This window comes from Moschus berezovskii, chromosome 7 (assembly GCF_049115385.1).
Source record: "Moschus berezovskii isolate FMDL1 chromosome 7, NW_MosBer_1.0, whole genome shotgun sequence".
In the NCBI taxonomy this organism is placed as follows: Eukaryota; Metazoa; Chordata; class Mammalia; order Artiodactyla; family Moschidae; genus Moschus; species Moschus berezovskii.
Window position 1 is genome coordinate 5,614,392 of NC_142466.1, and position 27,765 is coordinate 5,642,156.

General features: G+C 43.8%; 1 protein-coding gene across 1 annotated transcript in view; it reads right to left on the reverse strand.

Annotated features, from left to right (window-relative positions):
- LOC129557430 (putative ATP-dependent RNA helicase DDX60) overlaps positions 1-27,765 on the reverse strand; it is a 60,548-nt gene that overhangs the window by 11,199 nt on the left and 21,584 nt on the right. Inside the window, 9 exon segments of the mRNA XM_088838343.1 lie at positions 10,905-10,919; positions 11,716-11,823; positions 12,836-12,865; positions 15,275-15,422; positions 19,362-19,519; positions 21,015-21,107; positions 21,109-21,168; positions 22,192-22,320; positions 22,855-22,959. Of these exon segments, the coding sequence (XP_088694469.1) occupies positions 10,905-10,919; positions 11,716-11,823; positions 12,836-12,865; positions 15,275-15,422; positions 19,362-19,519; positions 21,015-21,107; positions 21,109-21,168; positions 22,192-22,320; positions 22,855-22,959 (846 nt within the window).

Here is a 27,765-nt window from a genome sequence, read left to right on the forward strand (position 1 = left end):
AAGAGATAAGATATAGGAAAAAGGATATTTCCTGAGGTTTTTGCTTTCCCATCTCTATTTGAAAATCCTATTTTGACTCACAGACTTTAGAAAAAGCTGAAGCCACCAGTTGGAATCTGCTGTGTGTCTACCTTGCTCTAGACTTAACGAAGGTTGTTCAGACCCTCTCTTGTTTCTCTCTCTTCTTGTCACTGTGGCTATACATTTTCCTCTAAGCACTAGTTTACCCACACCACCTGTCTTTGACTGTAGTATTTTATCGATTAACTCTATATTTTCCTGTTCCCATTATGATTTCTTCTTTATACATTTTGACCTTGTGGTACCATGGAAAAATCCTAAATTAATATACCTTCCTAATGTGGTGCTACCTGTCCCTGAAGTAATGATTTTACCTTAAAATATATTTTATTTCATACAAACATCAGCTTATTTTGGTTATTATTGAATCAGCTTTCTTTTGGCTATCATTGCACTTTTCCCTTTCAATTCTTTTCCTCTTATGTTTTAAATGTGTACCATATAATCAATACCTACTTGGATATTTTGGTAATCAAGTTAAAAATATTTCCTGTTAATTAGAGTTATACATATCCAATATATTGAACATAACTGTCCTATTTGATGACATACATGCCAGTTTATACTGTGCTTTTCATTTGTCCAGTGTTTTGAATCGCTTTGTCTGCTCTCCTGATTACTTTTCATTGGTTCAGCTGTTTCCACTGCCAGTTGTTTTTCTTCTTGGGTTTGGAAGTTACACCCTCAAATTCTGTTCTTTCAGTGCGCTCTGACAAACGGACACAATCCATATTTGTAAAAGTCTAAAACTGATCAGTAATCTTACCCTTCCTTTGGGCATTGCCTCAAACAATCCCCACTTCTGATACATGCGCTATTGGGACATGTTTTCTCTCTTTTTCATCTGTGGGTTCCGGCGTCCTCCTGTTGACAGCTGTTCAGCGGGTTGCGATGCTGGTGCTCTCGCAGGAGGAAACGAGCGAGCGTCCTTCTGCTCTGCCATCGTGAACCGGAAGCCTCTCTTTAGTGTGTGTGTGCTCTTTTAAATTTTTATTCAGATATTGATAATTTTAATCTACCCATATTAAGCATTTTCTAGCGTCATTCTTTTATGTAATTTTTTTTTAGTTTTCTTTTTTAATTAATTAATTTATTTATTTATTGGAGGCTAATTATTTTACAATATTATACTGGTTGGATTTGCCATACACTGACATGAAACTGCCCCAGGTGTACATGAGTTCCCCCTCCTGAACCCCCCTCCCACCTCCCTCCTCCCTTTATCCTCCCTCTGGGTCATCCCCGCACACCAGTCCCGAGCATCCTGTAACATGCATCGACCCTGAACTGGTGATTTGTTTCACATATGACAACATACATGTTTCAATGCCATTCTCCCAAATTATCCCACCCTCACCCTCTCCCACAGAGTCCCAAAGACTGTTCTATACATCTGTGGCTCTTTTGCTGTCTCGTATACAGGGTTATCATTTGCATCTTTCTAAATTCCATATATATGCATTAGTATACTATATTGGTGTTTTTCTTTCTGGCTTACTTCACTCTGTATAATAGGCTCCAGTTTCATCCACCTCATTAGAACTGATTCAAATGCATTCTTTTTAATGGCTGAGTAATACTCCATTGTGTATATGTACCAAAGCTTTCTTATCCATTCATCTACAGATGGACATCTAGGTTGCTTCTATGTCCTGGCTCTTATAAACAGTGCTGCAATGAACATTGGAGTACACGTGTCTCTTTCAATTCTGGTTTCCTCGGTGTGTATGCCCAGGAGTGCAATTGCTGGGTCGTATGGCAGTTCTATTTCCAGTTTTTTGAGGAATCTCCACACTGTTCTCCATAGTGGCTGGACTAGTTTGCATTCCCACCAACAGTGTAAGCAGGTTCACTTCTCTCCACACCCTCTCCAACATTTATTGCTTGTAGACTTTGGATAGCAGCCATTCTAACTGGTGTGAAATGGTATCTCATTGTGCTTTTGATTTGCATTTCTCTGATTATGAGGGATGTTGAGCATTTTTTCATGTGTTTGTTAGCCATCTTTATGTCTTCTTTGGAGAAATGTCTGTTTAGTTCTTTGGCCCATTTTTTGATTGGGTCATTTATTTTTCTGGAATTGAGCTGCAGGAGCTGCTTGTATATTTTGGAGATTAATCCTTTATCAGTTGCTTCATTTGCCATTATTTTCTCCCATTCTGAAGGTTGTCTTTTCACCTTACTTATAGTTTCCTTTGCTGTGCAGAAGCTTTTGATTTTAATTAGGTCCCATTTGTTTATTTTTGCTTTTATTTCCAATATTCTGGGAGGTGGGTCTTGGAGGATCCTGCTGTGATTTATGTTAGAGAGTGTTTTGCCTACATTCTCCTCTAGGAGTTTTATAGAATCTGGTCTTACATTTAGCTCTCTAATCCATTTTGAGTTTATTTTGGTGTCTGGTGTTAGGAAGTGTTCTAGTTTCATTCTTTTACAAGTGGCTGACCAGTTTTCCCAGCACCACTTGTTAAAGAGACAGTCTTTTGTCCATTTTATATTCTTGCCTCCTTTGTCGAAGATAAGGTGTCCATAGGTGCTTGGATTTATCTCTGGGCTTTCTATTTTGTTCCATTGATCTATATTTCTGTCCTTATGCCAGTATCATATTGTCTTGATGATTGTGGCTTTGTAGTAGAGCCTGAAGTCTGGCAGGTTAATTCCCCCAGTTCTATTCTTCCTCCTCAAGATTGCTTTGGCTATTCGAGGTTTTTTGTATTTCCATACAAATTGTGAGATTATTTGTTCTAGTTCTGTGAAAAATATCGTTGGTAGCTTGATAGGGATTACATTGAATGTATAAATTACTTTGGGTAGTATACTCATTTTTACAATATTTATTCTTCCAATCCATGAACACGGTATATTTCTCCATCTATTAGTGTCCTCTTTGATTACTTTCACTAGTGTTTTATAGTTTTCTATGTACAAGTCTTTTCTTTCCTTACGTAGATATACTCCCAAGTATTTAATTATTTTCGTTGCAACAGTGAATGGAATAGTTTCCTTAATTTCTCTTTCTATTTTCTCATTATTAGTGTATAGGAATGCAAGGATTTCTGTGTGTTGATTTTATATCCTGCAACTTTACTGTATTCATTGATTATCTCTAGTAGTTTTCTGGTAGAGTCTTTAGGGTTTTCTGTGTAGAGGATCATGTCATCAGCAAACAGTGAAAGTTTTACTTCTTCTTTTCCAATTTGTATTCCTTTTATGTCTTTTTCTGCTCTGATTGCTGTAGCCAAAACTTCCAGAACTATGTTGAATAGTAGTGGTGAGAGTGGGCACCCTTGTCTTATTCCTGACTAGGGGAAATGCTTTCAGGTTTTCACCATTGAGGATAATGTTTGCTGTGGGTTTGTCATATATAGCTTTTATTATGTTGAGGTATGTCCCTTCTATTCCCACTTTATGGAGGGTTTTTATCATAAATGGATGTTGAATTTTGTCGAAGGCTTTCTCTGCATCTATTGAGATAATCATATGATTTTTATTTTTCAGTTTGTTAATGTGGTGTATTACGTTGATTGATTTGCAGATATTGAAGAATCCTTGCATTCCTGGGATAAAGCGCACTTGGTCATGATGTATGATCTTCTTAATGTGTTGTTGGATTCTGATTGCTAGAATTTTGTTAAGGATTTTTGCATCTATGTTCATCAGTGATACTGGCCTGTCGTTTTCTTTTTGTGTGGGATCTTTACCAGGTTTTGGGATTAGGGTGATGGTGGCCTCATAGAATGAGTTTGAAAGTTTCCCTTCCTCAGCAATTTTGTGGAAGAGTTTGAGTAGAATATGTGTTAGCTCTTCTCTAAATTTTTGGTAGAATTCAGCAGTGAAGCCATCTGGACCTGGGCTTTTGTTTGCTGGAAGATTTCTGATTACAGCCTCTAGTTCCGTGCTTGTGATGGGTCTATTCAGATTTTCTATTTCTTCCTGGTTCAGTTTTGGAAAGTTGTACTTTTCTAGGAATTTGTCCATTTCTTCCAAGTTATTCATTTTATTGCCATATAATTGCTGTTAGTATTCTCTAATAATCCTTTGTATTTTTGTGTTGTTGGTTGTGATCTCTCCATTTTCATTTCTAATTTTATTGATTTGGTTCTCCGTTTGTTTCTTGATGAGTCTGGCTAGTGGTTTGTCAATTTTATTTACCTTCTCAAAGAACCAGCTTTTGGCTTTGTTGATTTTTGCTATGGTCTCTTTTGTTTCTTTTGCATTTATCGCTGCCCTAATTTTTACGATTTCTTTCCTTCTACTGACCCTGAGGTTCTTCATTTCTTCCTTTTCTAGTTTCTTTAGGTGTAGAGTTAGGTTATTTAGTTGACTTTTTTCTTGTTTCTTGAGGTGTGCCTGTATTGTTATGAACTTCCCCCTTAGCACTGCTTTTACAGTGTCCCAGAGGTTTGGGGTTGTTGTGTTTTCATTTTCACTCATTTCTATGCATATTTTGATTTCTCTTTTGATTTCTTCTATGATTTGTTCATTATTCAGCAGCGTGTTGTTCAGCCTCCATATTTTTGGCATTTTTAATAGTTTTTCTCCTGTAATTGAGATCTAATCTTACTGCATTGTGGTCAGAAAAGATGCTTGGAATGATTTCAATTTTTTTGAATTTACCAAGGCTAGATTTATGATCCAGGATGTGATCTATCCTGGAAAAGGTTCCGTGTGCGCTTGAGAAAAAGGTGAAATTCATTGTTTTGGGGTGAAATGTCCTATAGATATCTATTAGGTCTAATTGGTCTATTGTATCATTTAAAGTTTGTGTTTCCTTGTTAATTTTCTGTTTAGTTGATCTATCCATAGATGTAAGTGGGGTATTAAAATCTCCCACTATTATTGCATTGTTTTTAATTTCCCCTTTCATACTTGTTAGTAATTGTCTTACATATTGCGGTGCTCCTTTGTTGGGTGCATAAATATTTAGAATTGTTATATCTTCTTCTTGGATTGATCCTTTGATGATTATGTAGTTTCCTTCTTTGTCTCTTTTCACAGCCTTTGTTTTAAAGTCTATTTTATCTCATATGAGTATTGCTACTCCTGCTTTCTTTTGGTCTCTATTTGCATGGAATATCTTTTTCCAGCCCTTCACTTTCAGTCTGTATGTGTCCCTCGTTTTGAGGTGGGTCTCTTTTAGACAACATATATGGGGGTCTTGTTTTTGTATCCATTCAGCCAGCCTTTGTCTTTTGGTTGGGGCATTCAACCCATTTACGTTTAAGGTGATTACTGATAAGTATGATCCCATAGCCATTTTCTTTATTGCTTTGGGTTCGAGTTTATACACCCTTTCTGTGTTTCCTGTCTATAGAAGATCCTTTAGCATTTGTTGGAGAGCTGGTTTGGTGATGGTGAATTCTCTCAGCTTTTGCTTGTCTGTAAAGCTTTTGCTTTCTCCTTCATATTTGAATGAGACCCTTGCTTGGTACAGTAATCTGGGCTGTAGTTTATTTTCTTTCATCACTTTAAGTATGTCTTTCCATTCCCTCCCGGCCTGAAGAGTTTCTGCTGAAAGGTCAGTTGTTATCCTTACGGGAATCCCCTTGTGTGTTATTTGCTGCTTTTCCCTTGCTGCTTTTAATATTTGTTCTTTGTGTTTGATCTTTGTTAATTTGATTAATATGTGTCTTGGAGTATTTCGCCTTGGGTTTATCCTGTTGGGGACTCTCTGGGTTTCTTGGACTTGGGTGATTATTTCCTTCCCCATTTTAGGGAAATTTTCAACTATTATCTCCTCAAGTATTCTCTCATGGTCTTTCTTTTTGTCTTCTTCTTCTGGGACTCCTATGATTCGAATGTTGGAGCGTTTAACATTGACCCAGAGGTCTCTAATATTGTCCTCATTTCTTTTAATTCACTTTTCTTTTTTCCTCTCTGTTTCATTTTTTTCTACAATTCTATCTTCTAGCTCACTTATCCTGTCTTCTGCTTCTGTTATTCTACTGTTTGTTCCCTCCAGAGTGTTTCTGACCTCATCTGTTGCATTATTCATTGTATATTGACTCTTTTTTATTTCCTCTAAGTCCTTATTAAACCTTTCTTCCATTTTCTCAATCCTTTTCTCCAGGTTATTTATCTGTAACTCCATTTTGTTTTCAAGATTTTGAATCATTTTCACCATCAAAATTCGAAATTCTTTATCAGGTAGATTCCCTATATCTTCCTCTTTTTTGTGTGTTGGTGGGCATTTATCTTGTTCTTTACTTGCTGGGTATTTCTCTGCCTCTTCCTCTTGCTTATATTGCTTTGCTTGGGGTGGCCTTTCCCTCTTCTTGCAGTTTGTGGCGTTCTCTTTATTATGTAGTTTCCTCGCTGTGTGTGGGGTTTGACGGGTGACTTGTCAAGGTTCCCTGATTAGGGAAGCTTGTGTCGGTGCTCTGGTGGGTGGAGCTGGATTTCTTCTCTCTGGAGTGCAATGAAGTGTCCAGTAATGAGTTATGAGATGTCAGTGATTTGGAGTGACTTTGGGCAGCCTGTGTTTTGAAACTCAGGGCTATTTTCCTGTGTTGCTGGAGAATTTGCATGGTATGTCTCGTTCTGGAACTTGTTGACCCTTGGGTGGTGCTTGGTTTTAGTGTCAGTATGGAGGCGTTTGATGAGCTCCTATCGATTAATGTTCCCTGGAGTCAGGAGTTCTCTGGTGTTCTCAGGATTCAGGCTTAAGCCTCTTGCCTCTGGTTTTTGGTCTTATTCTTGGAGTAGCCTCTAGACTTCTCTATCTGTCATTTCCAAGGTGGTTCCCTCTGTTTTAGTTTCTGTTTGATGGTCTCTTCAGTGTCTAATTTCCGCCCTGACACTAGGGTGCGGGTGGACACTTTTAAGGCTCAGTTGTTCAGTCCTGTTCTGGGAAGGGAGGAACACTGCAGACAAATATCTCTGGCGTCTGTGGGGAGTGCTTACAGCGTCTCTGCCACACTGGGTTTGCCCCCGCTCACAGCGCATGTGTTGTCCCAGTCTACACTGCACAGGCTCTAGGTTGTTCTGCCGGGAACTGTTCAAAGCTGGTACTGGGTTGTATGCACTTCCCAGGTCTGAGTGGCTGAAGTTCAGGTTCTCGGGTACTCCACAAAGGCACAGACTTGGTTGGGCCTGCATTTTGTGCCTTCCCCGGTCCGAGCAGCTCAGGTGACCAGGTGTTTGGCGAGCGCGGTCACTGCGACTTATCGCCTCCCCAGTCCCTGCCACTCGGTTTTCTGGGTGTACAACCAGCGTACCTTCTCAGGTGGATATCGACCGGCCCGAGCCCAAGAAGTCTTAATTAGCAACAAACCTGCTGCAGTTTGTATTGGATGCCTTTCTGGGGCCGCGGTTGCCCCATCCGGCTCTGGCTGACCTCCCTGCCTGTCTCGGCGGGGGATGGGGAATGGGCCAACTGCAGCCAGCTTGCTCCGCTCAGCCCTTTGTTCTGTGAGTGGGCTGGCGGAGTCTTAGGTTAGAGCTTTCCAGTCTGCTATCCCAGTCTGCTTTGCTATCCCCAGTTCTCTCAGATTGTTCTCGTGGCATTCAAGCCCAGTCCTCTCTCTAAGCAGTTCAGCCAGCTCCTCCCTTCCTAGCCCCCGCTTGCTAATGGCATATGCAGCCGTAAGCACTGCTTCTCCGCTGGGAGTTACCATTTGGCCAGTAACCTGTGGGTTTTAAAAAAATCTTAAAAAATAGAGGGTTATGTGGCCCTCTGAGGTTCCAAGACTCGCCACAGATTCACCAGTGAGAGTGTTTCCTGGTGTTTGGAAACTTCTCTCTTTTTAAAGCCTCCCTTCCCAGGATGGCGCTCCATCCTTACTTCTTTTGTCTCACTTTTTATCTTTTGTTTTTTCCTACCTCCTTTCAAAGACAATGGGCTGCTTTTCTGGGTGCCTGATGTCCTCTGCCAGCATTCAGAAGTTGTTTTGTGGACTTTACTCCACGTTCAAATGTTCTTTTGATGAATTTGTGGGGGAGAGAGTGGTCTCGCCATCCTATTCCTTCATTATCTTGTTCCTTCTCCTCTTTTATGTAATTTTGACTACACTGTACAAAAATGAAAGCTGTAACAAAGGCTCCACAATATGTAAGATGTGAGTAGGGTGGGAGCTGGGGTGTGGTCAGTTCAGTCGCTCAGTCGTGTCGCTTTTCAACCCCATGAATCATAGCACGCCAGGCCTCCATGTCCATCACCAACTCCCGGAGTTCACTCAAACTCATGTCCATCGAGTCGGTGATGACATCCAGCCATCTCATTCTCGGTCGTCCCTGTCTCCTCCTACACCCAATCCCTCCTAGCATCAGACTCTTTTCCAGTGAGTCAACTCATCGCATGAGGTGGCCAAAGTATTGGAGCTTCAGCTTTAGCATCAGTCCTTCCAATGAACACCCAGGATTGATCTCCTTTAGAATGGACTGGTTGGATCTCCTTGCAGTCCAAGGGACTCTCAAGAGTCTTCTCCAGCACCACAGTTCAAAAGCATCAATTCTTCAGCGATCAGCTTTCTTCACAGTCCAACTCTCACATCCATACATGACCACGGGAAAAACCATAGCCTTGACTAGGCAGACCTTGGTTGGCAAAGTAATGTCTCTGCTTTTTAATATGCTATCTAGGTTGGTCATAACTTTCCTTCCAAGGAGTAAGTGTCTTTTAATTTCCTGGCTGCAATCAGCATCTGCAGTGATTTTGGAGCCCAAAAAATGAAGTCAGACACTGTTTCCACTGTTTCCCCATCTATTTCCCATGAAGTGATGGGACCACATGCCATGATCTTAGTTTTCTGAATGTTGAGCTTCAAGCCAACCTTTTCACTCTCCTCTTTCACTTTCATCAAGAGGCTTTTGAGTTCCTCTTCACTTTCTGCCATAAGGGTGGTGTCATCTGCATATCTGAGGTTATTGATATTTCTCCCAGCAATCTTGATGCCGGGGTGTGTGGTGGGTGGAAAACAGGAAGCTCTCTGACCTATACTCACAGCTCCACTTTTTAACCACAATACTCAACATCAGTCACAACAAACAGAGCCATCCTGGGGGAAAAAACAGCAATATAATTCTAGAGCCTTAATAATACTTTTGCCCTCTGATCATTTCAATAATCAGAAATGTTGATTTAAATGTATAAACCAGAAAATGTCAAGAAAGCAGAATATCTAAGTAGAGTATATATGTATGTGTGTGTATTATGATACACTTAAAAGATGTTGATAGAGTGCCTGATGAACTCTGGACGGAAGTTCATGACATTGTACAGGAGACAGGGACCAAAACCATCCCCATGGAAAAGAAATGCAAAAAAGAAAAATGGCTGTCTGAGGAGGCCTTACAAATAGCTGTGAAAAGAAGAGAAGCAAAAAGCAAAGGAGAAAAGGAAAGATATAAGCATCTGAATGCAGAGTTCCAAAGAATAGCAAGGAGAGATAAGAAAGCCTTCCTCAGTGATCAATGCAAAGAAATAGAGGAAAACAACAGAATAGGAAAAACAAGAGACCTCTTCAAGAAAATTAGAGATTCCAAGGGAACATTTCATGCAAAGATGGGCTCGATAAAGGACAGAAATGGTATGGACCTAACAGAAGCAGAAGATATTAAGAAGAGGTGGCAAGAATACACAGAAGAACTGTACAAAAAAGATCTTCATGACCAAGATAGTCACGATAACGTGATCACTGACCTAGAGCCAGACATCTTGGAATGTGAAGTCAAGTGGGCCTTAGAAAGCATCACTACGAACAAAGCTAGTGGAGGTGATGGAATTCCAGTGGAGCTATTTCAAATCCTGAAAGATGATGCTGTGAAAGTGCTACACTCAATATGCCAGCAAATTTGGAAAACTCAGCAGTGGCCACAGGACTGGAAAAGGTCAGTCTTCATTCCAATCCCAAAGAAAGGCAATGCCAAAGAATGCTCAAACTACCGCACAATTGCACTCATCTCACACGCTAGTAAAGTCATGCTCAAAATCCTCCAAGCCAGGCTTCAGCAATATGTGAACCATGAACTCCCAGATGTTCAAGCAGGTTTTAGAAAAGGCAGAGGCACCAGAGATCAAATTGCCAACATCTGCTGGATCATAGAGAGAGCAAGAGAGTTCCAGAAAAATATCTATTTCTGCTTCATTGACTATGCCAAAGCCTTTGACTGTGTGGATCACAATAAACTGTGGAAAATTCTGAAAGAGATGGGAATACCAGACCACCTGACCTGCCACTTGAGAAACTTGTATGCAGGTCAGGAAGCAACAGTCAGAACTGTACATGGAACAACAGACTGGTTCCAAATAGGAAAAGGAGTACATCAAGGCTGTATATTGTCACCTTGCTTATTTAACTTATATGCAGAGTCCATCATGAGGAACGCTGGGCTGGAATAAGCACAAGCTGGAATCAAGATTGCTGAGAGAAATATCAATAACCTCAGATATGCAGATGACACTAACCTTATGGCAGAAAGTGAAGAGGAACTCAAAAGCCTCTTGATGAAAGTGAAAGAGGAGAGTGAAAAGATTGGCTTGAAGTTCAACATTCAGAAAACAAAGATCCTGGCATCTGGTCCCATCACTTCATGGGAAATAGATGGAAAAACAGTGGAAACAGTGTCAGACTTCATTTTTGGGGGCTCCAAAATCACTGCGGATGCTGATTGCAGCCATCAAATTAAAAGACGCCTTCTCCTTGGAAGGAAAGTTATGACCAACCTTGATAGTATATTAAAAAGCAGAGACATGACTTTGCCAACCAAGGTCCGTCTAGTCAAGGCTATGGTTTTTCCAATGGTCATGTGTGGATGTGAGAGTTGGACTGTGAAGAAAGCTGATCGCTGAAGAATTGATGCTTTTGAACTGTGGTGTTAGAGAAGACTCTTGAGAGTCCCTTGTACCGCAAGGAGATCCAACCAGTCCATTCTAAGGTAGATCGGTCCTGGGTGTTCATTGGAAGGACTGATGCTAAAGCTGAAACTGCAATGCTTTGGCCACCTCATGCGATGAGTTGACTCACTGGAAAAGACTCTGATGCTGGGAAAGGTTGGGGGCGGGAGGAGAAGGGGACGACCGAGAATGAGATGGCTGGATGGCATCACCGACTCGATGGACATGAGTTTGAGTGAGCTCCGGGAGTTGGTGATAGACAAGGAGGCCTGGCGTGCTGTGATCCATGGGGTCGCGGAGTGTCGGACACAACTGAGCGACTGAACTGAACTGAACTGATTACATTTGCATGTTCAGTTGCTCAGTTGTGTCTGACTCTTTGCAACCCCATGGACTGCAGCACACCAGGCTCCTCTCTCCATGGGATTTCCCAGACAAGAATACTGGAGTGGGTTGCCATTTCCTTCTCCAGGGGATCTTCCCGACCCAGGGATAGAACCCAGGTCTTGCATTGGCAGGAGGATTCTTTACTTCTGATCTACCTGAGAAGCTCAAAGGTAAAGCAGACAGGATCCCCAATTGCACATACTTTGTATATGAACTATGTAAAAATGTATTGAAAGAACAAAATAAAAATGCTGAGTGTAGGCAGAGCATCCTGGTAAGTGAAGGGACCTGGGGGAGAGAGAGGTGATATCAGGCACATTTCCCTATAAGCTATCAGGGACATTCAGTCCAAAGGGATGAAGACAGTGCTTTTAGGAAAGTTATCCTCAGAGTTCACCAATGTTGATGTGCTTCATCCTGAAGAGTGTCTCCACCACTTGTCTCTGCCTAATCTCCATCAACCCGTGCTGGTACCTGATGCCCCGCCATAATAGACCATACAGCTTCTAGCCTCTTCTCGTCTCCTACAGTAAGATCTTCATTAAAGTCTGAAACACCAGAGAGTCAGCAATATCAAATTACAGGATTCACTCTGTAACTTAACAGTGATTAAAACAATGCTCAGAAATGCACCTGAAAGCACCAGAAAAGCCTACCATTGCATTCTGGTTCTTATTTCTAACGAGTAGATAAGGAGAGTGTAGCACTAGACAGTCCTCGTAAAAGGAGCAATTGTATTTGGGCAGAATCTGCAGGTGATGGGGACTACAGATGCCCATCTACAAGCCAAGGACACAGGCCCTCACGGACTCATAAGGAGCCGATCCCACCAACGCCCTGATACCTGACTTCCACTCTCCAGACCTCCGAGAAAGCAAATTCCTACTGTTTAAGCTGCTTAGGCTATGGTTGTGTCACTGGAGCAGCCCCAGCCACACAATTAACACACACACCCCAAATGTAGTCCCATCCCTTCCTCCTACCTGACTGTCCACATCTGAGTGCTCAGTGTAAGTGCAGTCCGGAGGAACTTCATAAAGCTTCCTAAGGCTTTTCTTCATTTCATTTCAGCCTCCCACAAAATCACTCTCTCCAATCTTGCCCTGGAATGCAAATTTTAAAAACTGAATATAAGATATCAGGAAAATCAGTAAATATATTGCTTGTATTTTTTTTTAAGTTTCTTTTTGTTTTTTAAAGTTTGAGGTTATGTCTGTAAATGCCAGGTGAAAAGAATGCCAAGTAACTCAAACCCAAAATGTACTTGTCTTATTAGAGGACATTTCTCAGGCTTTAATTACCTACATTTATCAGCTTACCATTTAAGTATATTTTAAGTGTAAATATTCATATGGATTTAACAGGAATTAGCAAAACCTTCTGAACTATCCCATCCCTCAGGCTAACTAAAGCTTTATTTATTTTCTATCTCCAGTTTTTTACATCAAATTTGACAGAAAAATTCAATTTTCCTAAAAACTGCATACAAATTCAAATGCTTCACAGTTGAAGTATAGAAAATTGTCTCTGCTGGACTCTCATTCTAACATACACTGTGCAGATATTCTAGAGGTGCCGAGATCAGCCTTGAGATGAGCTGGGAGCTGTTTCCACTGGTAGGTCACCAGGTGACACGGTTGACAGCCTGTGGGCCCATCAGACAGGCCTGTGTCAACCCCGGGCAGCATGAAGGGTTAGGAATCGTGTGCTGCCTTTTCAGACCCAAACCTATCCTCTACGACCACCTCATCTCAGAAGTACAAATATCAGCATCAGAAAAGACTAACATATTGCATTCTGGTTATTATTTCTCTCAAGAGTGGATAAGGAAAAATGCTAGGAAAGAATCCTGAGTGCAGGTGGGAATCATGCAACTATTATAATGAAATTTGTTCTCCAGGTTGCTTTATACGTTAGAATAAAACAAAAAACCAGACATGACTCTACACATCTGTGTACTCTACATTATGACAATAAAGGCACAAAAAAACTAAAATCATATTTCTTGAAAGTTATTCTCAAAGGCTGTATAAGATGTTAGATAACATGGCCTGACCAGGTTTTGATATTTTAGAGGCTGTCCTTTATTAGTGGGTGTCAACATTCACAAATGCTATTTTAAGCAAATTTGTAAACTTGCAATTTCTAAGGAAAACAAATTTGTAATTTGCACTTCTGAGAAAAAGGAAGAAAAAAAGTGAATACAGTGAAGAAAACTACTGTAAAATATTGTATACTTAATAAAACATTCAATGATCCTCGCCTGCATGTCCCCCAGAAGTGCAATATCATTAACTGGATGTGTCATAAAGAGGGAAAGAGGCCATATTGTCATAAATGAAAGTTGGAATTATAAACACAGCTGAAACATTCATTTATTAAGGATTCAACACCACAATTCAACTAGAAATACCTGACTGTTCATAATTTCTCCTCTGAACCTTTATTGCTGTAGACAGGTTTCTTCTTCAAATTTTCCTTTTTTCAGAATTTGGGTCATTATGAATAGTTTGCTTCTTTATCAAATCAGTAAAAATGCATAAAGCATCACTTTCCACTAAGTGAATATTGTGTCTAGATTGAAAATACATGAGAATTCTTGATAACAGGATGTCCACAGCACCCCAGAGCTGTCTGCATCAGTCAGCAGTCTCTAGCAGCAAGACCACTTGTGGGTGATAATGATCATCTCTCATCTCATTTTAATTTAAATCTCATTTGAAAACGGTGAATTGAAAATATCAGGCACACCATATAATAATTTAGCTAAACGTGGCCAATTATTTGAAATTAACTCTACATATAAAGAACATTATGTGGGTGCAACATTAACTAAGGAAATATTCCAGAATCTTGGAGTAGGGTGTCCCACACTGTTTCATCCCATGTCAGGGGTGAGATGTATTGATTGAGCAGCAGACAGACCCCGGGGAGGTCACTTCAGCCTGAGTGAGGTCAGTTCTGCCTCAGTTCTCCCCAGGGAGAGAGACTTCTCCAAGAAGCAGAGCAGATTCCTTATATGGTCTGAGAGGCTTCCTTCTCACTGTAAATTGTCCTCAGACAGCCTTAAAAATATCCCAGCCCTAAGGGGTAAGTCTATTTGGGTAGACAGTTATATACGTTAAAATAAATACTGCTTATGAGAGAAAAAGAAAAGGAAAAAACCAAACCCCTAAGAATCCAAAGGCAAAAAACCTCCACTGCACAGTCAACCATACAATGAGCTATCAAAGCCATGAAAACGATGATGGTCCTTAGAAAGAGGGGAACTGAGGCATTTACAAAACATGCACACAATGGAACATGTATACAAGCACATTCATGGCCGGTGTGTACTCATATACGTATGCGTGTGTGTGTGTGTGTGTGTGTGCGTGCGCGCGTATGCTCACAAAGATATGAGAGGCTCCCCTGGAAGGGTAGTGGTTACTTCTGACTGTTGGCATGGCTTCTATTATTACTAATTTGTGTTTCAAATTTGTCTACCAAACACATGCATTATTTGCATTAAAAAACATTTTGAAGAAGAAATGGCATACCATATTTAGATACGTCAATGTCTTTTTGGTGACGTGTGTTGACTATAATGCAGAAAAAAGCTCCAGCATTTGAAAAACTGTGCATATGTTAATTATTTCAAGTGTATTGGATCCATATACTGAAATATTCAGTGGAGGCAAGCGAGAGCGGAGTGCAGAATTTGGACTGTGAAAAACAGTCTCACAGAAAGAGGTAAGGGAAGGGCAGGCACCGCAGGGTTAACGGTTAACAAGCAAGAACTCATCTGTAAAGCTCACCCTGTCCTGTCACACAAGCTCTGAAGGCCCGCGGCTCGGGGGCAGCCAGAAGGGTGTGCTCAGGGAGCTCTGCTCTGGAAAGGTGGGCACTGAGGGCCACACCCAGCGCTGTGCAGATGCAGTAGTAGCTAGGAGCGTGTGGAGTGACCTCCCCGAGAACTGTTCCACCGGGGCTGACCTCAGCATCGATGGCCTTCTGGTTCGCCTTCGTGCAGTCCCAAGGGATATCCAAGTTCTTCTCAAGAACCTTGAGTAGGTTATCATGCTCAGCTTCACGGAGTAGGCCTTGATCCCTTCTTCTGGGATTTTTCTGGCTTCATTCATCTCTGTTTTAATAAAAACAAATCTTGAGTAATGAACGGTCAGATCTGGCTATCACAGGAAGCCCAAGACTTCCTGGATCCCCCTCATTGCTGAGACATTCAGTCCTACGAACACCTGGACTGCCATGAACCAGTCTTCTCCCTCATCAGCCTCTGGGAGTTGTGTCCATTGTCTGAAAAGTCCTCTGTCTCTAGGTGTCCCCTCCTTCCTCCTAGTCTAGCAGGCTTCATGCCAGCCCAGTTCTCCCAGTATGGCCCCCATCTTGCCAACCGAGCTCTCCCAGTATGGACCCCACCCCTGCTACACTGATGGCTGCTTCCTCTCTCGAAGCCCTTGGACGACAGGCCTGCAGGAAGGGAGGTGCCCAGGCCCCACAGGCAGGGGGCAGGCCCCTCCTCCCTACTGCAGATGCCACAGAGGTTCTGAACTTGCATTTCAAGGGTCCTGGGGACAATACTGTCCTCCACTGACAAAAGCCTTGAGCAGCGCCTGGAAGGTACAGCGGCTCTTGGGGAGTGGTGGCACAAATCAGCCACCTCACCCGAGGCTGGCCTGATTCTGCAGCACCCCCAGCCCTCTGTGCTGGCAGGTCGGCAGCATTCCAGCAGCAGGCACACCCTCACGCGTCCTCCTCCGTGCCCCGCTCTGCCCTCACTTTCCTGTGGGCCCCTCACAAGCACACCCCTCAACAGATCACTTGCATGAGGTCCAGATCCCCGTGGGGACCAGACCTAAGACACTACCCCCAACACACTGGCTTGGACTCCAGTGTCAGACCATGTCATCCACCACTCCTCACGGGAACCACCATTCACAGACACACACATCTCTGGTCCTTCTTTGGTTTGTCTCTTGTGAAGGAGAGAAGCTGCTGCCCACTGCAAACCCTCAGCTGCTGCAGTCATCCCCCCACCGGTGAGCCCAGAGGGGACTCAGGATGGGAAAGCACATGACACTGGCCCCAGAGAGCTGAGTGCCCGTCACAGGAGCGGCTTCATGGGGCCCAGACTCGTGTATCTTCATACCCAGAGAAGCCCTACATTCATTAACTAGAGAAGTCTAGTTTTCTCTAGTGAACAGTAATCCTGTGATGTTCACTGGTCTTTGTTGTAAAAGCTCCTGCGTATCTTGGCCCTTCCCCTCCCTCTTCAGGCAGCCCCCCAGAGCTATCTGAGGTGCTGTGTCCTGGGTCTATGTCCTCAGAATGTCTGCCAAATGAATAAATGCTCAGCTTGTGGGCCGCACTTTGTTTTTCAGTAGACACTCTTGACTGTGCACGTGGCTCCTACTGTGAGAACGTGTGCTCAGGAGTGTCCGATTTAACTCCATTTCCTGGGTGAGAAACACTGACCAAGCAGCAGAGGAGCCGCCAGCTCCCTTCCGCTGCTACTCCCCTCACCCTGCAGCAGTGCCAGGGTGAGCAGGCCTGGGCTGTCAGCAAAGCGCAGGCAGAGGGTTAACGGAGGCCCCCGTGTGGTGTCTCAGATGCTCTGAGGGGCTGCTCCAAAGGGGGGAGGGAGGAGTCAGGATACAGGTAGTCAGAACATCAGAGGATCACTGTTAAAGAAAGTCAGACATCTCAAGCTAGGGAACTGAGTGTCCTTTGATGTACAGGAAGATGCAAGAGTCTGGGCTCCCTGAAGTCACTCCTCTGATGTGTACTCAGCTAACATCTGGGCCCGTGTCCTGGGCTTGCCCATCCTGAGTCCCCCCAAGAGCACAGTCGGGGGATTGGGGTGGCTGCAGTGGTGAGAGCTGCAACACCCTCTGTGTACCCAGATGGCCAGCAGCATTCCTAGTTCACAGAAACACTGTCCTTACTCTGATAGTTGGAATTGTTGGTCAGTAATCCAGCTTGAAACCATGACTCCTAGAGCCCTGAAGAAAAGCTGTTGGAAGACGGGAGACTGAAAAGGCCAACGCCTGCTGTCATAACCAAGGAAACGAGCACCGCCAGCGGGAGGCAGGCACACGGGGCGTCAGCAGCAAATCCTAACTTGCTCTAGAACATGAGAGAGCGCGGTCAGAGGCGCTCTGAAAACTGTCTCCACTTTCAGGGAATAACTCCTGTTCACTGCAGAATAGTTATGGATGGCTGTGCCCTGCCCAGCAGTGCGCTGGGCCTGTGGACGCAGCTCTCTGCAGGAAGCCCTTAGCATGAAGTCCTGGCCTTGTCACTTAGCAGAGCTGTATTGTCGGCACTGGCAAGCCACTCCAGTCCTCTTGCCTAGAAAATCCCATGGGTGGAGGAGCCTGGTGGGCTGCAGTCCGTGGGGTCGCTAAGGGTCGGACACGACTGAGCGACTTCACTTTCACTTTTCACTTTCACACATTGGAGAAGGAAATGTCAACCCACTCCAGTGTTCTTACCTGGAGAATCCCAGGGAAGGGGGAGCCTGGTGGGCTTCCGTCTATGGGGTCGCACAGAGTCGGACACGACTGAAGTGACTTAGCAGCAGCAGCATTGTCTCTGACTTTTAACCAGGCGCCCCAGGCTCTACTCATCTCTGCCTAAGCACACCTTTCAAGTCTGGACACAATCTGTTGCCTGACTGGTTCTCTACAGAGACCAGAGAAGAAGAAATGAGAATCAGTCATTAATAGGTGACCAGACCTCTTCCTGAGCTTCCCCTTCAGTAATCGTGCAAACTGTGTGACCAAACTATGTCAACAAGAGAACATCCAGAGGAAGATTCCGAGGCGTCCTCAAGCCTGGAGGGGACGGCGACTGACCCCCCATCTCAGGGAGTCACTGAAATGACTCCCCTCCTTCCCTTTATTTTTACTTTATTTTTTTTAGTTGCTCAATGGTTTTCATTTTTTTTAATTTAAATTTATTTATGTTACTTTACAATATTGTATTGGTTTTGCCATACATTGACATGAATCCGCCCCGGGTATTCATGTGTTCCCCATCTTGAACCCCCCTCCCACCTCCCTCCCCATCCCATCCCTCTGGTTCATCCCAGTGCACCAGCCCCGAGCATCCTGTATCATGCAACAAACTTGGGCTGGCGATTAGTTTTACATTTGATAATATACATGTTTCAATGCCATTCGGCCGAGCGGGATCTCAGAGGTGTTTCTAGCTCAGCCCGCCCTCTTCCCAGATGGCCGGCATCCTGATTAAAAGCACCTTTCCTTTCTACCGACATTTGTGAGAATGTAATTGATTTTGTAAGCGGTGGGCAGCAGGACCGCACATTAAATAACCGCTGGAGATAAAAAGAGGAAAATGCATGGTCCCTGCTGTGAGGGAGCGACAGTTTAGGAGAAAGAGAGCATGCATCTCAAGTGACCCACCAAGTACTGCAGTGCGGCATGGGCCTGGGAGAAAGGGACAAGGCCAAGCAGGGGTGGGGGGAGGGGGCGGGCGTGCCTCAGGGAGGATGCCAGCTGCTGCGCGGAAGCTCTGGGGCAGGGAACCGAGGGCCCAGGATTACGGGCAGTGCAGGGGGACGCGGCCCCAGGGAGAGGCGTGTGCAGGGTCCTGTTGGATGAGAGCAGCAGGAAGCACACTCGAAGAGGCGAGGGCAAAGCCCACACAAGCTGGCCCGTGGACAACAGCCCAGAAGGAAGGGCGAGTGAGGGCGAGCTCAGCAGCCTGAATGCCAGCTGCAGTGTAGGAGGGCGCCTCAAGGTCAGGTTCCAAGAAGAAGAACTTTGTGGCCACCCAAGGAAGCTGTGGACACTTCGAGAAGGACGTCACTGCAGACATGAGGATGGGGGCAGGGGGGTGCATTTCAGACCCAGAGGAGTCAGAATTAGACCCCAAGAATGAGGGCCCCGAGCAGAGGGGCCCGCCGCACACACAGCTCTCCAAGCACAGAACTGGCCAGCAAACAAGTCCCAGTGACAACGAACTCGTCCGTACAGCCAGTGGCCTCCGACGTGCGACTATCTCGGCATTCCCAGCACAATGTGCTGAGCTGCATACGCACACTGTCTTGGATTTCTCCGTGGATTTTTTCACTTTGCGCAGTTTGTTCGCCATGTCGTGGGCCTCTTTATCTGCCCTGGGGGGCCTTCTGCGCTCCGGCTTTTGCTGTAGAAACTTTTTCACACTTTCAGCCCTTCTCTCCACAGCCCCGAAATCAAACTTGGAAACCGAGGAAAAGAAGGCACGCCTTGAAAGTGATGTGATAAAGACAATTCAACCGTCCAGGCAGCCACTGCTGCCACTGACACACAGCTGTCGCAACTGAACACCCATTGCTACAAGCTCCATTCTGAACGGGCACATGGGGTGCTCTGGGTCACAGACCCATCACTAGCCACCTTTGGCAGATCAGAAGGCCCCCTCCTGGGGCAGCAGCAAGCAGAGCCCCGGGAGAATGCTCCTGTAGGAGGGGTCGGGCACCCCACAGGCAAGGGGCCAACCCCAGTGCGTTTTCTCTGTCTACAGAGGAGAGGTGCTCCCCTGTATACTCTTAACAGAGGGAAAAAATTAACAAAAAATTTTCTACTATTTTAAAATTTATTTTTATTGTTATTATAGTTGTTCTTGTATTTAATTCCGGTGGCCTTTACGTCTGTCTTGCAACAGAATCAAAGACCCTCATGTGTGTGCTAAGTCACTTCAGTCGTGTCCGACTCTGTGCAACCCCATGGACTGCAGCCCGCCAGGCTCCTCTGCCCATGGGATTCTCCAGGCAAGAATACTGGAGTGGGTTGCCATGCCCTCCTCCAGGGGATCTTCCCAACCCAGGGATGGAACCCCTGTCTCCTATGCCTTCTGCATTGGTGGGCAGGTTCTTTACCACTAGTGCCACCTGGGAAGCCCCCAAAGACCCTTAGTTTTAGCTAAATATATCTAAGTCCTGACTTTATTTTTTACGGAAGTATAGTTGATTTATAATATCATGTTAGTTTCAGTTGTACAACATAGTGATTCGGTATTTACTCCATTATGGGTTATTACAAGACCATGACTATAATCCCCTGTGCTGTAGAGCAAGTCCTTGTTGGCTATCTAACATATAGTAGTAATAGCTTGTATCTGTTAATCCCAAGCTCCCAGTTTATCCCTCCCACCTTCCGTCTTCCCTTTGGTAACCATAAGCTTGTTTCCTATGTCTGTGTGACCATTTTTGTTTCCCATGTAAATTCATTTGTATGGCTATTTAGATTTCACACATAAATGAGATCATAGATCATGTCTTTCTCTGTTTGACTTATTTCACCAGAGAATATTATGATTAGTGAAGTAAGTTAGATTTCTTGATGGTCAAATCTTCTGTGAATTGTAGTGCCTCCTTTGCTTTTTCCTGTGTTTTTTGTTTTCAGTTTTATTAAGACAAAATTGACATATAACACTGTACACATTTAAGGTAAAGAAAACAAGATAATTTGATACAAATATATATAGCAAAATGATGACCATAATAAGGTTAGTTAACAAAACCATTACCTCCTAAAGCTATCTTTTTTTCCTTTTGTGGTAAGAACATTTAAATTTGAACTGGAAAGGTTGTTTTAAATATGTACTCTGATAACAAAAGGGAACCAAAAATCGTATTGAACACTACAACAGTCAAGTTTGTATAACTCTTATACTTAAAGTAATGCATCTAATAAAAAACAAACTAAGTGACTCACAGAAAAAACAGTGCAGGTAACTTCCCCATTTCCCTTAGCTTTTCAACGAGAAGTGGAAACATAATTGCCATATTTTCTGAACCAACAACCAAACGATGGCAGACTGAAGGAGGATGAACACGGACGAACACGTCTCAGGACCGTTCTGGCCTGCAACAGGGAAGACAAAATTATTTTAAGTTCTGCACAATGAAGACAGGAGTGCCTTCAGTTCAGTTCAGTTCAGTTCCTACTTCTTGATAAAACATATTCATTGCTACCTAATCTATATGCCTCTGGTTCTTTAATAGAGTATGTAACAAAAATAATAAAGATGAAAGTATAAGATAAAACATTGCAAAAAACTAAAGACATACGCTAGAGAACAAAAAGATAAACAGTAATAACCATGTACACAGGTGCAATTTAACATGCGACTTTTTAAGGTAACACAAATCAATCAGGAAGAGGATTATTTGGTAAACAATGCTACTTTCACTGTGGCAGCAGATAGGGTGAATCAGTTTCTCTCCTTATCATGTAAAAATATCTTATAAATATATTTTAAAGGTTTTTCTTGGCAAAATTATTGGAATAAAATAAAACTATGTTTCTGAGCAGGAGGAGATAATCTTAGTTAAAAAATAATGGGAAAAGCTCACCTGAGAAGTCTAATATGTGTCACACCCCAAAAATCAGAAACTTCAATGTATGACAACAAAGCAAACACCAAAATAAAAAAGATCACCAACTTACTTAAAATAAATATGTATAACTCATATGATCCTGGGTTAAGGTTTTAACACAAAAATAGTTTCTGCAAATTAAAACAAAAGTCATAAAAGAAAAAACAAAGCTTTCTGAGAAAGAGATAAAGAAGTCAACAGCTCTCCTCAGCTATTATCACTGTAACTCCAGCCCCACACTGCCTGAGCATCATGACCTGGTCCATGGGAAGGGCTCCCTGCATCCATCAGAACTCAGAGCACATGTCGGGGGTAGGGACGGGAGAAGTCAAGGACCAAGGTCCTTTCTCTCTGGTCTGTCTCAGAACCACTGGACTTCACGATCCACTGAAAACCCTAGCATGGAGGTTGAAGATTAAAAAGTCCAGACAGCAGTCGGGACTGCACAGTATGACTCAAGGAGACGAGAACGCAGAGATGTTTCATCCAGAACACGCGTGAGAATTACCTCGCTGGTGTGGCCTTTCCGCACCCAGCTGGTCAGCTCTGCCTTTAAGCTCTCTTCATACTTTCTAGCATCCATCTTCCTAATGACTCTTTTATTCTCAAAATGAGTGAATTCCTCTGGATACAACTCCTTGAAAAGGAATGCCACAAAATTCAGTAAAATCATGCAAGAAAATCCAAGGGCTTCTTGACGATATGTCTCATGAACAGAGTTACAAGTGTCTTGCAAACAGGGGGTGAACTGTCTCCCCATCGTTCCTGGTGCATAAACCTGATGGGATGGTGAACCTAACAGAAGAGTGTGCAGCAAAACCGGCCCGGAGGCAAACACAGATGGGCAGAGAGAAGGAAGGGCCTGAGAGAAGGAAGGCGGGAACAGAAAGCAGGCCCCGCGCCCAGGGCGGGAGACGGAAGGGCGGTCCCGTCCCAGAAAGCAGAAGAGGAAGCAAGGTCAGGAGGTGAGGGGCTTTCCGCCCAGTTACAGGAAAACACAGACTGTGAGCAGGAAGGCCGTCAGCGGAGGAGCAACCTTACTTTGTAAAGAATCCACTGATGATAGTCAAAGATCAGATGCAGACGATTAGGAAGGGTGATAGCTCATCTCTGAATGGCAGTTACCATCCACTATAATCAATTCAAAAATAATTGCAGAATTACGGTTTACCTGAGCCCTGAGACGACTTTTCCAGAATTCAAACATGGTATCATAAAGCTGGACCATTTCTCAAAGTGAAAGGGTAAGATTGGAAGGGAATCCAAACTTTTCAATCTATATTTAAAATAAAATTGAAAAATTTAATATTATTTCTGTTTCATCTGAAGTTCTATCCTTTGCTTCAGAGTCATGATCGTGAACCCCGACACTGAAGCTATCTCTGATCTAAAATGCTTGATGCAAGCGTAGTACTAACCAAGAGTGTCCCTGATTTACTAAGAGAGGAAAAAAAACCAAAAGCCTGCCACAGAGTTCTTATATTTCCTGAGACCTTGCAGCTGGGCCAATTCTCTATAAGGATAGAGGTGAGGGGGTGTCTAAAAGATATGCAAACTCAGTTCAGACAAGAACACTCAGCCTCCACCCTGGCGCCAGAAGTGAAACTGATTTCATTATGAATATGGTTCCTGGCTTTTGGGCGCCAGCCTGAAAGGGGCAAGTCTGACTTTCTCAAGTCCTAAGATCACTTGAAGGTCACCTTCACAACACTCAAGGAAACTTCTCCCCAGGCCACTGACTCGGTTCTGCTTTAAGCCCTCTGGATAGCCATGTCATTCATTTATCCTCAGATATTTTAAAATATAAATTTAAAATTCCTGTTCTCCAAAAGCTTGTACTGCAGTAAAATCTGTTGGATTCAACTACCGTTGCTATGAATCCACTGCCTTTGAAACTATGATCCCTGAAATGCTGGCAGATTTCCTTCAAAAGAAAAGGTTCAGGGTTGGGGGCGGGGGTTGGTTTATGAATAGGCTTCCTCAAGGTTTCTCATTGGAAGGGTTATGTCTTCAAGAAGGGGCTATGTACACAGATTTCTTCAAAGTTATTTGACAATAGGGAATGTGTTTTAATAAATAGCTACTAAGTTATGAAACTCAGGTTTGGAAATTCAGGGCTAAAAAAAGCCACTTCAAATAATACAGTTGAAAAAAATTGTTAGGCTGGAAATTACAGTCAAGTTTGAATCAGAAGATCTAATCTAATTCCACCTCTAAATGCTGGTTCCTTATCTACAACATGCTGCTGCTAAGTCACTTCAGTCATGTCCGACTCTGTGTGACCCCATAGATGGCAGCCCACCAGGCTTACCCGTCCCTGGGATTCTCCAGGCAAGAACACTGGAGTGGGTTGCCATTTCCTTCTCCAATGCGTGTAAGTGAAGTCGCTCAGTCATGTCTGACTTGTAGCGACCCCATGGACTACAGCCTACCAGGCTCCTCAGTCCATGGGATTTTCCAGGCAAGAGTACTGGAGTGGCTTGCCATTGCCTTCTCCAAATAATACATGAGTGACCTTGTTTCTCTGCATCTCAGCATTTGGGGTTTCACTTTTATTTTAGCCATTTTGGTAGATGTATAATGATATCTCATTGCAGTTTAATATGCTTTACACTGACAACTAATGCTGTTAAACAACCTTTCATGGGCTGACCTACCACCTGTATAACCTCTCTGCTGAAGTTTGTTTATCTCTTCTGCCCATTCTCTAACTGGTTTATTCGGGGGTTTTTCTTTTTCCCTAATATATATATATATTTTATTGAAGTATAGCTGACTTACAGTGTCTCAGGTGCACAGCAAGGTGATTCAGTTACACAGAAACACACATTATTTTTCAGATTAGTTTCCATTACAGGTTATTACAAGATAATGACTATAGTTCCCTGTACCATACAGTAAACCTTTGTTGCTTATGGCACATCTACAACATAGGATCCAAGTATCTCTCTCGCCACCTTACAGACTGCAGTAGTCTCCTGCCTTGCAGGCAGACGCTTTACCCTCTGAGCCACCAGGGAAGCCCTATTTGACAATAGGGAATGTGTTTTAATAAATACCTACTAAGTTATGAAACTCAGGTTTGGAAATTCAGGGCTAAAAAAAGCCACTTCAAATAATATAGTTGAAAAAAATTGTTAGGCTGGAAATTACAGTCAAGTTTGAATCAGAAGATCTAATTCTAATTCCACCTCTAAATGCTGGTTCCTCATCTACAACGTAGGATCCAAGTATCTCTCTTGCCACCTTACAGACTGCAGTAAAAGCAAATAAGACAAACGCCTCAGCACAAGGTTTTGGATTTTTTAAACTAGGAGAGAAGTAAGACCTAAAGAGCTAATGCCCAGTACAGTGACTATGGACAGCAAAGCTGTGTTATGAACACCAAACATCCTAAGGATGTGTGTGTGTACTGTCACTCAGTCATATCTGACTCTTTGCATCCCCTGGACTGTGGCCTACCAGGCTTCTCTGTACATGAGATTTCCCAGGCAAGAATGTTGGAGCGGGTTGCCACTTCCTCCTTCAGGGGATCTTCCAGACTCAGGATCAAACCTGCATTGGCAGGAAAGTTCTTTACCACTGAGCCACCTGGGGAGCCATACACATGCTGGGACTAGATCTTAATTGTCCCACCACACACACACACAAAAGGATGAGGACTCAGACTTGACACAGGTGGCCATCATACTGCAAAATAAATATACCAAATCAACCTGCTGCATCCCTTAAACTTATACAAGGTTTTATGCCAAACATACTGCAATTAAAATAATCAATCAGGCTTTGACTGAGGTTGTAAAAATCAACAGAATGGAGGTGAGCGCCTGGACCACAGTTCAGCATCTCAACCTGACCAGTCAACCAGCTGAACAGAAAACACTGCTTTTCACCAAACAGTATTTGAATATCTTACTTTGAAACGTTAGCCTTTGTTCTCTTATTATTACCACGTAAGAGTGGCAACTTGCAGTCCACGGGATCTCAAAGAGTCGGACGTGACTAGATGACTGAACAACAACAATGCCTTGCCTAAATAAAATAAAACAGGAACTATCATGATTTTAAAGATATAATTGTCCTGGTTTGGTCACTAGAATGCATTTGGTTTCTTAGGGCTCTTAGTCTCTTACAAAAGCCTGCATGCCCTTATTTCCACCATGGAAAGAAGTACTGCCTTTGCCATCAGGACTAAGCTAGGCAACATGTGGCACAGGCCTAGGAAAATACCCAGCCTGTGACCAGTGCCTCGACTGTCCATGTGCCTGATGAATGACCAGCTTACAGGTCTTCATTTTTTAATCAATTTAACAACTCCATGGCCAAAAGCTGGGCCACACCATTCCATTCAGCTGGTGTTCACTGTGTGACAACTAATGAGCCAGCCCAAGGAGACAGGGAAGAGAGATAAAAGGTCACAGGTTCCCAGCCTCCTTCATTTACAAGCACACAGCATCACGCCACGATGGTGTTTTGGCAAATCGCACTGTCCCCAACCCCACAGGTGACAGGAAGCACAGTCCCACAGGCAGCAGAAAGATGGGCAGCCCCTCCCACACTTGCTGGGCTGACACCCCTGTCCCGACAGCTGTCCCCGAGTGGCCAGACAGCTGGTGACAAGGCTGAACTCCACCCAGGCCAGAAATGAGCCTCACATGGAGGCAGACCCTAAACCTACTCAGCCTTCCCTTCTGGAGCCACCCGTGTGACAGCAGAGCCACAGCACAGACGCCTATGGCGATGGTGCTTCTGTTCATGTTGCCTTACCACCCAACCTCCTCATGTCCACCTGAGGCCTACTACACAAGATCAGGGGTCATCTCCTTGTTCAGGGAGGCTGCCATGCCTTTTACCACTGATGCTTTAGGAAACACTCCATGTGAGCACATGCTACACACACAACGGTCAACATACACATTTAATGCCATCCACGCTGGGTTCCTATTGCAAAAGGAGACTCATGCAGCAGCATGACCTTTGCAGGAGTCACACGGGGTTAGAGTAGCTGGATCCACTTCCCAGCCATCCATTAATAGCCACTGAGATAGCAGACAGGCACTTGGAGCAACATGCCAACCTCACCAAGTTCTCCCAACCCCTGTGCTCGCTGCCACCTAAAGACAGCCCGCCCTGAACCAACTACACAGAACAGAGGACTGTGTAGACACTGCACTGAAATGCCTGGTGACAAGGTGCAAAGAAAAGAGAAAAGGAGACGGACACAGAGAAAGGAGGCTTGCTATCCATGTGCGGGTGATCACCACTACTCCAGTTTTGGGGTGTGAGTTAGGTCATGGGAATTTCACCCACATTTCAGTTTTCTTTAGATGTAGATGGAGCCATTGCCACACAAAAAAGACAGTCCTGTAATACAATCCTATTGGAAAATTACCACACTGAACTCACTCCGCTGCCTTTAGAAGTCACTGCATCTCAGCCCAAGGGCCATAACGTGAGTCTCACTCAGGCCCTCACTTACGCATCTATCCGCCAGCCTGTGCAGAACACAGCGATGAAGCTGCGGGCTCTGCAGTCATCTGAGACCGCACCCCAGCCCCACCGCTTCCTCGGCAGTAAGGTTCTCTCTGCCCACCTCCCTCGCTGTCAAACGGGAGTATCAGTAAGGCATCCGTCCTACTGTTGCAAAGGTTAAAGGAGACAAGATATGTAAACTCCTTAGACCCCAAAGAATGTGCTCACTCTGGGTGTCTATATCATGTAACAAACACTTCGATCCAGTTAGTTACAAACCACAGGGGCAGAAAATCTGTCTTCAAGGAATTATTCCAGTAAGAAGACAAGCTGTTAAGGAACTTCAGCAACAAGCCAACCACGACTGCTGTCAGACAGGAAATACAGATCCGGGTGTGGACAGAAGACTCCCTCCAGCTAAGCAGGTCACAGAGGATTCTGAAGAGATTTCCCATGAGAAAAATCATCAAAGATGAACAGGGTCTGGACGACTGGTACTGTGCATCTGTGGTGAAACACTCCAGTTTACAGATAAACCATGAGGGCGTCCAGTAAAATCCATCAAGTGGATGAGCAGGAAGCACTTGCGGCTGGGTCCTGGAAGACCTCG